Source organism: Equus asinus, chromosome 21 (genome assembly GCF_041296235.1).
Source record: "Equus asinus isolate D_3611 breed Donkey chromosome 21, EquAss-T2T_v2, whole genome shotgun sequence".
Taxonomy (NCBI): Eukaryota; Metazoa; Chordata; class Mammalia; order Perissodactyla; family Equidae; genus Equus; species Equus asinus.
Genome location: NC_091810.1, coordinates 51,221,440 through 51,238,005, shown reverse-complemented (window position 1 = coordinate 51,238,005; position 16,566 = coordinate 51,221,440). Strand labels below are relative to the sequence as shown.

The 16,566-nt window shown below is 42.4% G+C and overlaps 1 protein-coding gene across 11 annotated transcripts in view; it reads left to right on the top strand.

Annotated features, from left to right (window-relative positions):
* KLHL18 (kelch like family member 18) overlaps positions 1-16,566 on the top strand; it is a 57,181-nt gene that overhangs the window by 23,756 nt on the left and 16,859 nt on the right. For 8 of the 11 annotated variants that reach the window (XM_014828829.3, XM_014828830.3, XM_070492956.1 and 5 more), the window contains 2 exons: positions 11,272-11,402; positions 13,398-13,538. In XM_014828829.3, the coding sequence (XP_014684315.1) occupies positions 11,272-11,402; positions 13,398-13,538 (272 nt within the window). Of the gene's footprint in view, positions 1-11,271; positions 11,403-13,397; positions 13,539-15,198; positions 15,497-16,566 lie in introns of those variants that run through there. The other 3 variants (XM_070492957.1, XM_070492958.1, XM_070492954.1) reach the window with 2 other exon arrangements.

Genomic DNA, 16,566 nt, shown 5'->3' with positions numbered 1-16,566 from the left:
TTAGCTAATTTAATCCTCACAGTAACCACATGAGGAAGGTACTATTTACCCCATCTTGCAGATACATACATTGAGGCACAGAGAGGTTAAGTAACTAGCCCAGGGTCACACAGCTAGTAAACGGCAGAACCCAGATTTGAACCTAGATAATTAGCTCCAGAGTACCTGTTCTTTTTTATTTTTTTTATTGTGGTAACAGTGGTTTAGAACATTATATAAATTTCAGGTGTACATAATTATGTTTTGATTTCTGTGTCGATTACATCATGCTCACCACACAAAGATATTATAATCCATCACCACACACGTGTGCCTAATCACCCCTTTCACCCTCCTCCCTCCCATCTTCCCCTCTGGTAACCACCAATCCAATCTCTGTCTCTATATGATTGTCTGTTGTTGTTTTTATCTTCTACTTGTGAGTGAGATCAAATGGTATTTCACTTTCTCCCTCTGACTTATTTCACTCAGCATAATACCCACAAGGTCCATCCATGTTGTCACAAATGGCCAGATTTCATCATTTCTTATGGCCGAGTAGTTTTCCATTATGTATATACCACATCTTCTTTATCCATTCATCCCTTGATGGGCGCTTAGGTTGCTTTCAAGTCTTGGCTATTGTGAATAATGCCACAGTGAACATAGGGGTGCATGTGTCTTTACGCATTCGTGTTTTCGTGTTCTTTGGATAAATACCCAGCAGTGTAACAGCTGGATCGTATGGTAGTTCTATTCTTAATTTTTTGAGGAATCTCCACACTGTTTTCCATAGTGGCTGCACCAGTTTGCACTCCCACCAGCAGTGTATGAGGGTTCCCTTCTCTCCACATCCTCTCCAACACTTGTTTCCTGTCTTGTTAATTATAGCCATTCTGACGGGAGTGAGGTGATATCTCATTGTAGTTTTGATTTGCATTTCCCTCATAGTTAATGATATTGAACATCTTTTCATGTGCCTGTTGGCCATCTGTATATCTTCTTTGGAGAAATGTCTGTTCCTATCTTTTGCCCATTTTTTAATTGGGTTGTTAGTTTTTTTGTTGTTGAGACATATGAGTTCTTTATGTATTTTGGATATTAACCCCTTATCTGATATATGGTTTGCAAATATCTTCTCCCAATTGTTAGGTTGTCTTTTTGTTTTGTTGATGGTTTCCTTTGCTGTGCAGAAGCTTTTTAGTTTGATGTAGTCCCATTGGTTTACTTTTTCTATTGTTTTCCATGCCCGGTCAGACATGGTACTTGAAAATATGCTGCTAAGACTGATGTCGAAGAGCATACTGCCTATGTTTTCTTCTAGAAGTTTCATGGTGTCGGGTCTTAGATTCAAGTCTTTAATCCATTTTGAGTTAATTTTTGTGTATGATGTAAGATAATGATCTACTTTCATTCTTTTGAATGTGGCTGTCTAGTTTTCCCAACACCGTTTATTGAAGTACCTGTTCTTATCCACCATGGTATGCTCTCTCTCTTAACAAATTTATAATTATTAACTTTCTAGCCTAAAGGAATTTTAGAGAGTAATCCATCCCTACTACGTCTCCATTTTGTAGACTCATTTTTACACACCAGCTTCATAGCCTGTATGATTCAAATTTGTACCTCAATAAAGTTATGGATTACTGCTTATCACACACTTTCAGCTTCTCTTGTGACTGCCTAAAAGCTTAGTCTTAAAGCCCGCTGATCCCAAGGGTAATCTGTCTGCACAGGCTGGAACTTAACTGTTTACTTATTGTTTTATTTATGTTCATTGTGAGCTCCTTGAAGGCAGGAGCAATGGTATCAAACTGTTTTCCATCAGAGAAATCTATTCTGGGTGTATCTTTTGCCTTCTTTGGGAACACCTGTCTCAGATTACTCCCAACTCAGATTTTGCCCTGCCTCTTTTCCTGCTTGAATAAGCAGCTGCTTGAACTTTGAGCCCCACCTGCCTGTCATAGGGACAGAATTTGTGGTGTCACACTACCCTATCCCTGTTGATCCAAAGATACCAGCAAGGAGGGCCAGGAAAGGACAGTTTCCCAGTCTTTCCAAGGAAGAAAATGTGAAGGGGTGTGTTTTAAAGCAAGTCAAAACTTAGGTAGGCGATGAGGTGCCCAGGATTTCTGGTTCCTTTTGCTTAGTCATTGTCTTAGACTCTGCTAACCAGGAGGGACCGCAGAGCACCTCTGGTGCTGGGGTTCCTGCACCACAAGGATTCCTCAGAGTAATTGCAAGGTGTCGTCAAATCCAAATGTGCACCCGTCTGTAGGCTAGATAAATGATATCTGGTACGTGTGTGTACAGTTACTTTTCAAATGTATGTAGATGCCATCATGATCAGAAAGAAAGGCTTTACTGGATTTGTCTTGGCTGCTGTTACTCTCACAGCTACTACTTATTGAGAAACCTGATCCAGTTAAAGCCCCTTATTTACAGATGAAAAAAATGAGGCTCAGGGGTGAAGGGAAGAGACTTGCCTGCGTCATATAGAAAGGAACAGCTGGCCTGGAAGCTGGTGCAGTTTGTACTATATGGCTTATGCTCTCTGTCTCCCCTGGGATGGGCACAAGTAAAGGGATTGGCAAGTATTTCGACCATTAATGCTATGCTGAACTTTCCAATATTGTCTAATAGAGTGATTGATTGCAGTGAAGTTTACCAGTATTTATAGTGCTTCTCTTGAGAATCTCAGGGGTTTTTTTCCCACTGTATTCCTTGCCATGCCCCCATAAATAATAATCCAGTATTCCAACCTGGAAACCTGAGACATGGTAAAATTGGGCAGCTTGCTTATACCTATAGTAGAGCGGGCCCTAAAACTCAGTTTTCCCTGGATCGGGGTTCTATTAATCAGACTGAACTTGTAAGGATTTCAGTTATTTGTATCTTAGTCTTTTTGTGGCTGTTGCTCTCAGCTGGGTGCAACAAAAACTTTTGTAAAATGTCTCCTAAGTGCCTGATACTGTGCTAGGTATTTTCACGTGTATTATATATCACTTAATTTAATGAGACCAAAGTTGCTATTCTGAAGCCCCTCTCAGAAGCAGCTAAATAGCTTCAATTTGCTCCAAAGCCCATCCATCCAGTCATTTATTTATTCATCTATTTACCATTATGGAGCACCTCTGTCAGGTCTGCACATGTGCCCGTTGGTGGCCAGCCTGGAACAAATCAGCCTAAATCCATCCTTCCAAACAAGACCCAGGACTGGCAGCAACATCAGCTTGGTCTGCACACACATCACTTTTTTCTCACTGACATTTCAGGAATTTCAGGTGACCCTGACAGTTCGGTCAAATGACATTCATATCAACCGTTCTCATATACTTTTATGCTAAATCTTTTCAAAAACCCTTGAGAAGTCAGATGAATAGGAATGATCTCCTTTTGTGAGTCGGGAAACCAAACATGGAGGAGGCCTGTGTGAGGTAATGCAGCTAGTGCGGGCCTCCTAACTCCAGTGCTTCTGCCACCCCGCCTGTCTAGTGGCAGGGTGCACCAGTGCTGCTCCTAGACTCTTCTACCTCCAGACATACATCTCCGAGCTTCTCTTCTCGTTGCCTTTCTTCCTTCTGCCCCTCCCTTCTCTGTTTCTATGTGGATGCATCCTCTACTAGGTGGTCTTTAAGTGTTGGAGTTCCTCAAGGCTGTCTTACATCCTCTTTGCACTCTGAGCTCTCACCCTTAGTCATCTCTTCCTTCTGCGCTGATGACTCCCAAAAGTATCAGTTGAGCCTAGACTCACCTCTTTGTCTTCCAGATGTATCCATCCACATCCTACGTAGTATCTCTGTTTGGATGTCTCCCAGGCACCTGATGTCAGCCTGTCCAAAACTTGACTTGATCTTTTATCCCCAACCTAGCTCTTTTCTCTCATTCCTGACCTAAGCAAATGGCACTGCCAGTCCATGCTCCTTCTATCTGCGTGGAGTGGCCTCATCAACTTGGAGATCCCTCCTCAGTACTGTTCCTGGTTTCCCACACTTTTAAAGTGACATGTAGAATTCTTGAGTGCCCTGTCTACTTTTCCAGCTGCACATCACATCACTTTCCTTTTCATATCTGTGCTTGAATCACCACTTTGATTTTTTTCTTTTTTTGTTAATGAGGGGAAGATTGGCCCTGAGCTAACACCTGTTGCCAATCTTCCTCTTTTTGCCTGAGGAAGATTGTCTCTGAGCTAACATCTCTACCAGTCTTCGTCTATTTTGTATGTGGGACGCTGCCACAGTGTGGCTTGATGAACAGTGTGTAGGTCCGCACCTGGGCTGTGAACCAGTGAACCCTGGGCCGCTGAAGTGGAGCGTGCAAACTTATCCACTATGCCACTGGCCCAGCCCCCTACTTTGATTTTTAACATTTGTCAAAGGAATACTGTGTTCATGATTTTAAAAACCAGGTGTAATGGAGTTGCAGCACACATGCATTTAAGTTACCCATTGACTTTTAGAACCTAATCTCTTTCCCCTTCGTGTAGCTTCATTAGCTCTGTTAATTTTCTAAACAAAACTGTTAACAGGTATTAAAGTTACAGGGGCTTAATAATAAAAACAACATTCAGTTTCAGCCTTCAGATCATATTATGCAGAGCTGCTGCTCAGGAAGAGGTTCTGTATCCACTTTTTGTAGAAGCCAAGTGGCGTGAGTGCTGAGTCTTTGCGGCAATACTAATGGAAGTGGTTTGGGCTTGTTTGAGTTGGTTTTTTTCTTAGAAGCAAATTTGGAGGTGTTGTATATACCTAGGAAGTCCTGGGATTGCCCCTAATTTGCTTTATAGATGCTAGTCATTGAAAATCCTTCCACAATGGTTAAGTGGCTGGTGTTAATACACGTGCTTAGTAAGTGGTAGTATGAGCACAGGCACTGGGTATGTGTTGTGTACACAGAGACCTAGTATCCTGGTCCGGCCTAGGCAGCTTCCACTTGTGTTCATGGGTTTAGCTCTTTCAGTTCAGAGTGCTTCATTACACTGTTAGATAATTTCTTTCCTCTGTTCTATCTTGGACTTTGAACCTGGCTCTTCCCAATACTTTAAATTTAGTGCCTGATTCCATTTCATTGATAATACTTTATAATTATAGTAAGTATTGTTTTAGAGATGAGTATAGCAAAATGTGATTAAAGGTAGGGAAGGATGCCAAATAGCCTTTTCTGACTAACCAATTATATGTTGCTTATTGATTATTTTTTTCTAAATTCTCTTCCATCAGTTCACATTTCTTTGTCACCTTAGGGATAGGGAACAGGGGAGATTTGAGGTAACAGTGTATAATTGCACATCAGTGGAGAAAGTGACCCTTGTGTGGGCCTGTGTCATTCAAGGTGTTAAAATAGAGAACACACTTGCCCTCCTATATAAGCCATAGTTTACAGTATTAGATTCATCAGTATTAAAGTAATATTTTGATTTCCTATTTACTTTGTCCCTTTTTTAATAAACTTTTTTTTAAGAATTCTTTTTTTTTAAAGATTGGGCCTGAGCTAATATCTGTTGCCAATCTTTTTTTATTTTTTTCCTTCTTTTCCCCAAAGCCCCCCAGTACATAGTTGTACATTCTAATTGTAGGTCCTTCTAGTTCTGCTGTGTGGGACGCTGCCTCAGCATGGCTTGACGCCTGGTGCTAAGTCTGCACCCAGGATCCGAACCAGCAAAACCACCGAAGCAGAGGACTAAAATGAGAAAATATGTATGAGTACTTAGCAAAAGGAACTCAATAAATGATCATCTCATTTTTTTAAGTGACTTTTTTTTAACTGAGATTACAAATGAGAATATTTAGGTTTTTTGAAGCTTTTCACAAAAGTATAGTAGCCCAGGATTGTGAAATTGGAAGGTCCCTTAATAGTTAGAACCAGTGAAGGACTCCCTTAAACATTCTTAGGTGAGAGGCTCTTAGTCTTTTTGATAAACTAAAATCTGCCTCCCTGTAACCTCTGCATCTGCCCTCATCCATGTGATAGCCCTTCTAGGATTTGAGGACAACTATTGTGTCTCCCCCCAAATTATCTTTTCCAAACCAACTCTTCTTTACCTATTCCTCATAAGATGTAGCTTCCAGACTTTTTCCCGTCTTGGTCTTCCTCTTCTAGATAAAGACAAATTTGTTGTTCCCCTTAACTGAACGCATAGTTTAGATGTAATCTGGCTAGCACATCCCGAAATAGGCCTGTCTTCTCTTTAGCTGAACTTTTTTGGGAAACCAGGTCACCCAGTTCATGCACATACAGCTTGTTCTTTTGTCTTCTGTTTACTTTCTAGATGATAAATAAATGCATAGCAGTTTAACACAGCAAATCGAACACAGATTTTAAGCTCCCTCCCCTCCCATAGTTTCATTAAAATGATAGTAAAAGGGAGAAGAGATGTCAGCAAATAAGAGATCAATGGAATGTTAAAGCCAGAAAGCCTGTGTGGTGAACTTAGTGGGCCCGAGGAACTCAAAGTGCCTGCTAGGGAGAGAAACTGAGAAGAAAGAGATGTAATGCAGAACCCTGGAATAGCTCCAGAATTGGAGAAACAAATACTGAAAACAGAAAGATTAATTGAAAGTCTGTGTGAAAAGCAATCAAATGCCTACGTTGATTAAATGCCAACTCTCAGACAGAGGTTTTTAGTCTTAGATATTGAACCAGAAGCACACCAGGTATAAAAGGGATGGAATATGGAGCAAAACTGAAAATAAGAGCTTTAAGACAAAGTGATAAATAGTGAATGATAGGATCATCACCCCTTTTCACCCACTTTCCAGTATTTCTGTAGGCCGGCACCCCATGCAAGAGATCGGAAGATCCTTCTCTGATAAAATTAGCCCTAGAGAAAAAGTCCTAAAGATACTGACTGCTTCTGGTGGTCCTCAGTAAAGTGGCAGATTCTTGCGTGATCACCATAATGTGAAGTCCACAAGTTGACAAGCCTAGCCCCCACACGCACAGCTTTCAAATAGCTTCTAAAAGTATGAGTAGATAGCCACGTCATGAGACATTTAAAGAAAGCCTCTACCCTAAAAGACAGAGACCAAAACAAATGGAGGAGAAAAGAACTCAGAGGAAACAGTAAAAGCAGGGAGAAGGAGGGAGGAGGAGAAGGAGAGACGGAAATTTAACTATAATATCTTGAGAGAGATTAGAGAAAATATTGTGTTCGTGAAACATGAACAAGATTCTTTAAAAAATAAATAAATAAACCTTCAGAAAACAAGAAAGACCTCTTGGAAGTTAAACAAGAAAGACCTCTTGGAAATTAAAAATATGATAGCCAGGGTCTGGCCCCATGGCTGAGTGTTTAAGTTTGCACACTCTACTTGGCGGCCTGGGGTTCGCTGGTTCGGATCCTGGGCACAGACCTACATACTGCTCATCAGGCCATGCTGTGGCGGCCTCCCACATGGAAGAAATAGAATGACCTACAACTAGGATATGCAACTGTGTACTGGGGCTTTGGCGAGAGAGAGAGAAAAAAAAAAGAGGAAGATTGGCAATAGATGTTACTTCAGGACCAATCTTCCTCACCAAAAAAACCCCCCAAAAGATAGCCACTGTAAAAAGCTGCAATAGAGAAATATTGAAAGATAAAGTTGAAGAAGATTCCTGGAAGATACACCAAATGAAAGAGATGGAAAATGGGGGAGAATAGATTTAAAAATTACAGGATCATTCCAAGAGGTCCAGCACCTGACTAATGGAAATTTAGGAAGTGAAAAAATAGGCAATAGAGAAATTACCAAAGAAATGGTATGAAAAGATATTCCCAGAACTAAAATAGTGTCTATAGATTGATACAGTGCGATGAATGAAAGAAAACTAACACTAAGATTTCAGAACTTTGAGGATAAAGAGGATGTCCTAAAAGCTTTTAGAGATTGCGGTCACATACATGGGGTTAGTATTCACAGTGGCACTAGATTTCTCAAAAGTAACAAGCAAGAAAACAATGGAGTGATACCTTCAAAATTCTGACAGAAAAAAATATCCCCAACTAGAATTTTATAGCCAACTAAACTAGCCCCAAGTTTAAGCACAATAAAGACATTTTCAGACATATTGTGCATGTGCCCTGTAATACTGTGATATAATAAGAAATATACATTTAGTCTTTGTCCTTGGTTCCTGGCACAGAGCACCTAAAATTATTGTAATTTCCTGAGTGGTAGGGGTGGTAGAGTATCTTTTGTTACAATATTTCATCTTCGTTCCTAGTTCTGATACAAGAGCTTCTAAAACCCTTGGAATTTTCTGAGTGATAGAGGTGAGAGGAGCAATCAACCATACCTGAGTTTATGCTAATGAGGTAACTCCTTTTGGGCCCCTAGGTGGCTTCGGGATTGGGGCTGATTGCCAGAGGAACCAATCATGTGATTAGAGGCCCCACCCCTTGACCTCTGGAGAGGGGAGAGGGGATAGAGATTGAGCTAATTACCAGTGACCAATGATTTAGTCAGTCATGCCTACATAATGGAACTTTCATAAAAACCTTAAACAGCAGAGTTTGGAGAGCTCCCAAGTTGGTGGACATATCCATGTGCCAGGAGGGTGGCATGCCCCAATTCCACGGGGACAGAATCTCCTGTGCTTGGGACCCTTCTAGACCTTGCCTTAGGTACTTCTGCATCTGGCTGTTCTTTTGTATTTTTTATATCACCTTTATAATAAACCAGTAATAGTAAGTAAACTGTTTTACCTGAGTTCTGTGAGCCATAATAGCAAATTGTCAAACCTGAGGAGGGGTTTGTGGGGAACCCCCACCCCCCAGCTTTATAGCCAGTCGGTCAGACGTATGGCTGGCCCAGACTTGCAATTGGCATCTGAAGCAGGAGCAGTCTTGTAGGACTAAGCTGTTAACCTGTGGGCTCTGTACTAACTCACAGTAGTTAGTGTCAGATTTGAATTAAATTGTAGGACACCGGGTGGTGTCTAGAGAGTTGGAGAATTGGTTGGTATGAGAAAAAAACCTGCATATTTAGTGTCAGAAGTGCTGTGAGTAAAAATAGTTTATAGCACACCCTTTCTTAGGAAACTCTACTAGAAGACACTTTGCACCAGAACAAGAGAATAAATAAGGAAGCAGACTAAATGGGATCCAGGACACGGTATAGGTGAGGTGAAGGGAATTCCAGAAGGACAGTTCCAATAAGGATGTCTCAGGAACAAACAAGAACAAGCTGCTAGGGTACCTGATTGTTGAACGTACTAAAAGGAGTTTTACACTTTTTTATCATCTCCAGGGAAAATAAAAATTATACAAAAAAGGAAATGTAATCATAGTATACATCATGGCTTGACTACAGATAATATTCACATCTACTTAATAATGCAATCCTTAATATTAATTTAACCAAAATTTGACATACTTTGGGAAGATGGAGAGAGTAAGTGGAGTAGTATGTGAAGAGAGTGTCAGAACAAAATCCTAATCTTCCATCATAAAAATTAAATAGGTAATGTAATAGTTATCTTTTGCTGCGTAACAAATTACCCCAAAACTGAGTGACTTAAGATAACAATTTTTTTTTAATCTCATCATTTCTGTGGGTCAGAAATTTAGAAGCAGCTTAGAGACCTCTCATGAGGCTGCAGTCATCTGAAGGCATGACTGGGGCCGGAGGATCCTCTCCCAAGCTCACTCAGGTAGCTGTAGGAAGAGGCCCAAGTTCCTCTTCTTATGGGCCTCTCCTCAGGATATGTTGTTATCTGGCTTCTCCAAGAGCAAGTGATACAGAAGATACAATAAGAGGAATTTGCACTGCCTTTTATTACCTAGCCTTGGATGTGACATGCCGTCATCACTTCTGCTATATCCTGTTGACCATGCAGACCAACCCTGAGACACTGTGGGCGGGAGCTGCACAAGGGTGTAAAGGAGGCAAGGGGCCTGGGAGGCTATTTGGAGACTGACTACCACAAATAGTAACTAAAAGTGAAAATTCAAGAAGTAATATTATAGGCATATTACTTAGAAAGGTGGAGATAAATACCAGCAGAAAGAGGTTGCTCCTAGGAACGGGAATGAGAACAGGAGCAGAAACTGCTGGTTTTCATTATAAGCCTTGTAGACCAACTTTAAGACATATTTGTATGTATTACTGTGATTTTTTTTTTTAATTATGAAAAACCGCCAAAGCACACAGCCATTTAATGTCCCCAACACCAGTAGTAGAGCGATACATGGATTATATAAAGCACTCGTAGAATCTGAATCTGTTAAGGATCCTTTGGTATGTGGAAGATAGTGTGTGTGATCTTGAAGGACAGTTTATAGATAATAAACCTAAAGTTCAGTGAAAAAGAGGACATAGTGACAACCTGAGCTAGAATCCTTGAATATACGTGACACAAAGAGATGAGCATTAGGTAATGAGATGCTCTGGCATTTCACTAATGTGGAACTCAGGTGAAGGGGGAAAATAGACTGTTTTGCTCTTTCTGAAGAGTAGAAAGTTCTTAAGTGGAGTTGTTTATGTGGCTTGGAGCTATAAATGGCAAAGCTTATTAAAGGAAATATCCTTTTGGCAGATAGTTGGAAAGCACTTTATAGAACTCCCCAGGCTAAGAGTGTATCGGCAAGGGTTTGATACAAATTGGAGAGAGTCAGCCTCTGTCGCTGTGAGAGCCATGCGCCTGAGCCCTGGGGGTCACGCCGAGTACTGGCCAGTCCACAGCACCAGTCATTCCAGCTGGCTGCTACCAGTGTCATTTGCCTCCTTCAGAGGAACTTTGGGCTCCTTGTGGTCTACCACAGGTTGGTTGGTGCCCAAAGACCACCCCCTCAGCATTTGTGCCCATGATGCCTGCTCTGTGCTTGCTCCCCACGTATGCCCCGTATTCAAGTCTGGTGTCGTTTCTCCTCATCTCTTCCTGTTACTGTGTATTTACTCTTCTTGAGGAACCTACTGTTAGGAGCTCCAGGGTTCTTGGACAGTTTATTCCATTCACCTTCTAATAAAACCGGGCTTGGGATAAAGCATTAGAGAAATCAGGTTGGTGGGGGAGTTGGGAAGGGTGCAGTGAAGACTGCCGTATAAGCAAAAACTACCACTTGAGGCATTCAGGTTCATGTTTTTTAACCATTTGAATACCTCATTAAAACATATTGTTGACATTCTTTTACTATAACTGAGTATATTGAATTTAAAATCCTTCAGGGTCTCCATGATAAGCCTCTGCTGTCATGTACTGGGATGCCTTCAGTACCATTCCAGTGGGCAGAGGCTTAAGTTGTGGAAGGGGCAGATTGGGTTGTTGTATTTTCGTTCCTCAGTGTCTGTCTGTATTTTACTTTGCCCACAGATTGGGGACCACAAATTCAGTGCTCACCGGATCGTCTTAGCAGCCTCAATCCCATACTTCCACGCTATGTTTACAAATGACATGATGGAATGCAAACAGGATGAGATTGTAATGCAAGGAATGGACCCAAGGTACTAACTTCCTCCGTTAGGTTTCACAGGCTTTCCAGGTGCAGCTCCAGCCCTGTGTTTGGTGCCATTCGAGGGCCTGCAGCAGGACATAGTATCTAGCACGCACTCAGCAGGTGATTAGTAAACAAGGTAGAACCTCAGCCAGTGGCCTGAGACAAAGTTAAAATGAGAGTTTCAATGTATTTTTACTCCGTTAGAGTAACACGTTTAATAGGAACTAGGTACCAAGATTTTTTTAAACTAGGACTGGGTACAAAGGTGGTGGTGTATTATTCTCTGCACTTTTCTGTGCTAGCCATTTTAGCTGGCAAAATAATTTTTCAAATAAGTGTCTTCATTCATTACTCTTCTCATCAGTCTAGAACAGTGTTATCCAGTAGAACTTTCTGCAGTGATGGAAATGTTCTATTTGTGCTGTCCAAAATGGTAGCCACTAGCCACGTGTATTGAGCACTTGAAATGTGACTAGAGGCACTGAGGACCTGAATTTAAAATGTATTTCATTTTAACGCATTTAAACTTAATTTTAATTAGCCATGTGTGCCTAATGGCTACTGTATGGGTAGGGCAACACAGGTGTAGAAGGTGGCAGATATTGTGGTTGTTTGGTGAATGAGAAAATTGAAGCTAAAGGAGGTCAAGCCCAAGGTTATCTAGTTAGCCAGTAACCTGTCATTTTTTGCCTACCCTCTTAATCTCATAATGTTTAAAACTAGAGGGAAAGGTGCTAGGAGACCGTGGTGCCCTCTAGATGATTGAAGGTGATTTGCCCCAATACATGGAGAGGATTTATATACCCACCGCAAGGCAGAAGTCTAAGGTCAGCTACTTGTAAGGAAAGACACAGAAGTGGGTCTCCACGGGCATTTGTACACCATCTTCTCTGAGGTCTGTGTCTGAAGGAGCTGTGCTAATCACCATGCACAGTCCAGGTGCTTCATTTAACAGAGATAGACTGAGCACCTGTGACTGTGCTGCAGTAGGCACTGAGGTATAGCAGTGATAAAACAGAAAGCACCTCTTATTGTGCCAACTTTCTAGTAGAGGGGATCTGGCAGTAAACAAATACAAGTGCCTGACATGGCTGGGAAGTGAAAGTGATGTGAGACAAGTAAAGCAGAGTAAAGGCTAGCGAATGATGGTGGGGGTCTGTGCTATTTCAGGGTGATCAGGGAAGGCTTCTGTGATGAAGTGACTTTTGAACCAAGACCTTAATTGAAGTGAGGGAGTGAGCCATCTGGGGGAAGAGCCCTCCAGAGGGAACAGCCAGTGCAAAGGCCCTGAGGTGAGAGTGTGTTCAGCATGTTGGAATAGAGTGAGGGGGCAAAGAGTGGAAGGTGATGAGGTCAGAGAGATGGAGAGGGGCCAGACCACCTACAGCCCTATAGACAGGTTTTGGATTTCATTGTCAGTGTGAATTGGAAGCCAGAAAAAATGTTGGAAATCTCATTCTGGAAATTTATCCCAAAGAAATAATCCAAAAACATTATTTATAATGGCAGTAAGATGGTAATAGCTATTATGCCTACCAATAAAGGAAATAAATTATAGCATATTTACATGTTGAAATATTATATAGCAGCCACTAAAAACAGTAAACGTGAAAATAGTGTAGCAACATGGGAAAGGCCTGTGTAAGTTTTATGTAATTATATCCATACACTTTATATGTGCAGGTGAACATGAACTAAAAATGAGCCTAAGAAAATGACCCCTGTTGACTCATTCAGTAGTGAGATTGTGGATAATTGCTTTCTCTTTTTAGCATTTTCTGTGATAAAATTATTTCGGCAGTAAAGACAACTTAAGTAGAATGAGTCTTTGGCTATGGCGAAATAATTATTCCGTTCAGATAGCTTCTCAAAGGGCATGGGCGAAATGGATTTTAGAGCAGAGCCCATCCATTCCCCAGATAGTAATGTCAGCTCACTTAAGACTTGAGTCTCCTGTGGGCCAAGACCCATCTCTGAAGAGCCTCTTTCCTCTTTCCTCTAGTGCCCTGGAGGCTCTGATCAACTTTGCCTACAACGGCCACCTTGCCATTGATCAGCAAAATGTCCAGTCATTGCTAATGGGGGCGAGCTTCCTGCAGCTGCAGAGCATCAAAGACGCCTGCTGCACGTTCCTCCGAGAACGGTGAGGTGATGTGATGGGCCTGGCCCGGGGTGGGGAGCATGACCATTTCATTCCTGGAATCCTCTGCCAGTTTGCTGAGTCTTTGGGGCATACAGAGTTTTATGAAGAGAGTGAGCTGGGAAGGTTACTCTGCAGAAATGACCTTTCTTGAAATCAATATCAAACAGTGCCCAGTTCTTTGGGATGAACCTTTGAGGAACGTGATTTATAGAACCCTGCCTGTATTCTCCCCTGGCCTGACACGTACCTCTTCTTCTGGTCCTCTCTCTCCAATCTGACCAGCCACTAATTTAGCTGCCTGTTCTCACAAAACCAATGTATTCAGTGCTCCTTAACTCTTCCACAGACATCTCCATCTTTGTTCAGCTCCTTCCCCCTCCTTGAATTTCTTGACCTTCCTCTTTCCTTCAGCTCTGTAAGAGCCCACCCAAATTTCACCTCCTGGAATTCTCCGTCTGCCTCAGTCCCCTGGAATAATCATTGTATGCTCTTTTAGGGTAAGGACCATGGATTATACCTCTACCTATGTCAGGAACTTAGCAATGACCTTTTGATGACTGAGCAGATAAGACTCTTCCTCCCCCTCAAGAGGCAGAGCTCTCAGTCGTAGGGTAAAAGACACCGTTTAATCACTAGAGGCTTGGGTGTGAGGGTTAGTGCCGGGCTATACACAGGCAGGGAGAAACCAGGACAGCAGCCCTGTGTCTGTGGTACTCTCCAAGGCCTGGCCTCCACCTGAGCTACCCTGATCACCAGGTCCCTGGCCTTAAGACCAGCATTTCTCCTATCTCAGATCTGCCCTCCTGAACCTCATCCTCTCTTAGAGCTGACCTCCCTGTCTCCAATTCCTGTTCCACCAATCCAATTCACTTAGCAACTCTGTGGATCATGCCTGCTGTCCACATGCTACCCCTATGGTGCTCATAGATATCACTGAACACTGCTGTATGTGCGGCAAGTCATAATACCTATGGTGATGATGCCTACCATGCAGGGATGCTGTCTGCTGGGCATGGATGAGTGGTTTCATCATGAGGTAGGTGGTCCTTTTCTGGGTTTTGTAGATGGAGACCATGTAGTGAGTGGAGCCCCAGAGCCTGGCTTGTTCCTACCCTGGGATGCCTTCTGGGTTCTGCTGGAGGGATACATGGGTGAGGGGTCACATACTCTCTTTCCTACTCATTTGTAAGCTTCTTAAGGACACAAACTGTGCTTAGTCCATTTCTCTGTTCCCACAGAACTTGGAGAATGGTTTTCTGATTAAGTAGGCACTCTGGAAAGGACTAAGTTGTCCACCTGACCAAGGGAACAACAGCTCCACCTAGGGGCTTTTGAGGTCATCACTGTCAACACTGGATCCTGTCTCTATTATAAAGTAGTGTCACCTAAAAGATGCTTAGAAAAGTGATTTTTAGACGAGTGCAGTTTTTACGTGCACCAATGACATTTTAGGAAAACGTTCTTAAAACACAAAGCCTGATGTTTTGAGTCTGTCCTTGACACTTTTTCGTTTAGCTCTGTGAGACTCCTTTTGAACCTTAAACTCATACTTTATTCCTGTTTTATTCCTTGCCACAGGCCCCATAGGCTTGGCCTGCTTTCTGTTTTCCCTCCAACAGTTACTGTCGCTGCCTCTGTTCCTTGGGGTGGTTCTCCCCAAGCCTGGCTGCAGAGTATGATGGGGTCTCCCAGCTCCCTGCTTCCTATGTGCCCTTGAAGACAAGCACATGGCCCTTCAGTTTCAAGATTTGATTACCAACGACCTGAGGGAAATCATTCTGAGCAGTAGTGGAAAAAATGGTGCACGACAGAGCACAGAGAAACCACAAAGCCATCACAGTTGTTGGAACAGTAGTTCCTGAGGCCACTCTGCCTGTTAGAGCTTCCGCCTGCAGGTTTTTTTTTTCCTTGTGGCCTTTTTTCCCAGCTTTCAGATGTATGGACCTTCTTGTTTTTAGGTGAGCACTGGCGCTGTGTATATTCCAAAACTCTTCTATCAGAACTGGACTAGAACATCAATACGTCAATGAACCAATCCACTAACTTAATTCAAGTCACTGCTTCCTGCCTCTGATCAAGCATTACATCTTGTGGCCTCCTTGTTTGCAAATTCAAGCTATGTCAACCACTAAGGAGGTTGTGAAGTAGCTAATGAAAGATGTGGGCCTCTATCTACCCTTTTGGTTTATTTTCTCTCTCATCTCCCTCCCACTCCTGAGAGGGCCCCTTTCCGGCCTGGTAGCTCTCCCTCGTCTCTCCCCACTAATTGCCTCATAGACTTCCCACATCCCATCCTGTTGGATGTGAAAGCCCAGTTCAGTTGAAGGTGTGTTTTTTGTTCAATATTATGCCAAGCCAGTCAAAGACAGCCAAAGGTAAGGTACAGGAATCCTAATCTGAGAGGGAGAGGATGGAAATGTATGCCAATCAGCAATATTGATAATCCTTTCCCATGTCTTCAGACTCTATCCAGTACCCAGTCTATGACATTTTGAATCCTCCTCTTGAGTTGATGTCAGAGCAATAGGGATAAAAAAGCACATGCTGTAGAGGCCCAGGGAAGGTTTATCCTCTTATCTGCCATACGTGTGTAAAGTGCTTTTAACAGGTCTTGTTCCGGCACCATAAGTGCTCCAGGAGAAAGGTGTTATTTGACAGATGCCTGAGCTGACATCCTGGCCTTGAGCCCTGTGTTTCTCACTGGCCATGCTGCCTTGTCCCTGTGTTGCTCGGTGCTCGTGTTTCCTTGGCCTTTGGAAGTGCACGTAGGTTTCTGAAGCAATGGACAGAGCCAATTCAGGCTGGATGAAACAACAGCTTTGTAGAATTTAGACTAGTGACAAAGCCGGGCTCCTGAGATGCTGTGCCTCTTCAGTCCCTGACAGATCTGCTGCTGTAGGACAACGGTGATTATTAGTTAGTGAGTCTAACTTTGTGCCTATAACCTGAAACAACATGGAGGAAAAGGAAAAGAGAGAAAGCATTCTAGTGAAAAAAGTAAACCTGGGCAGTTTTAACGTGTTAAATA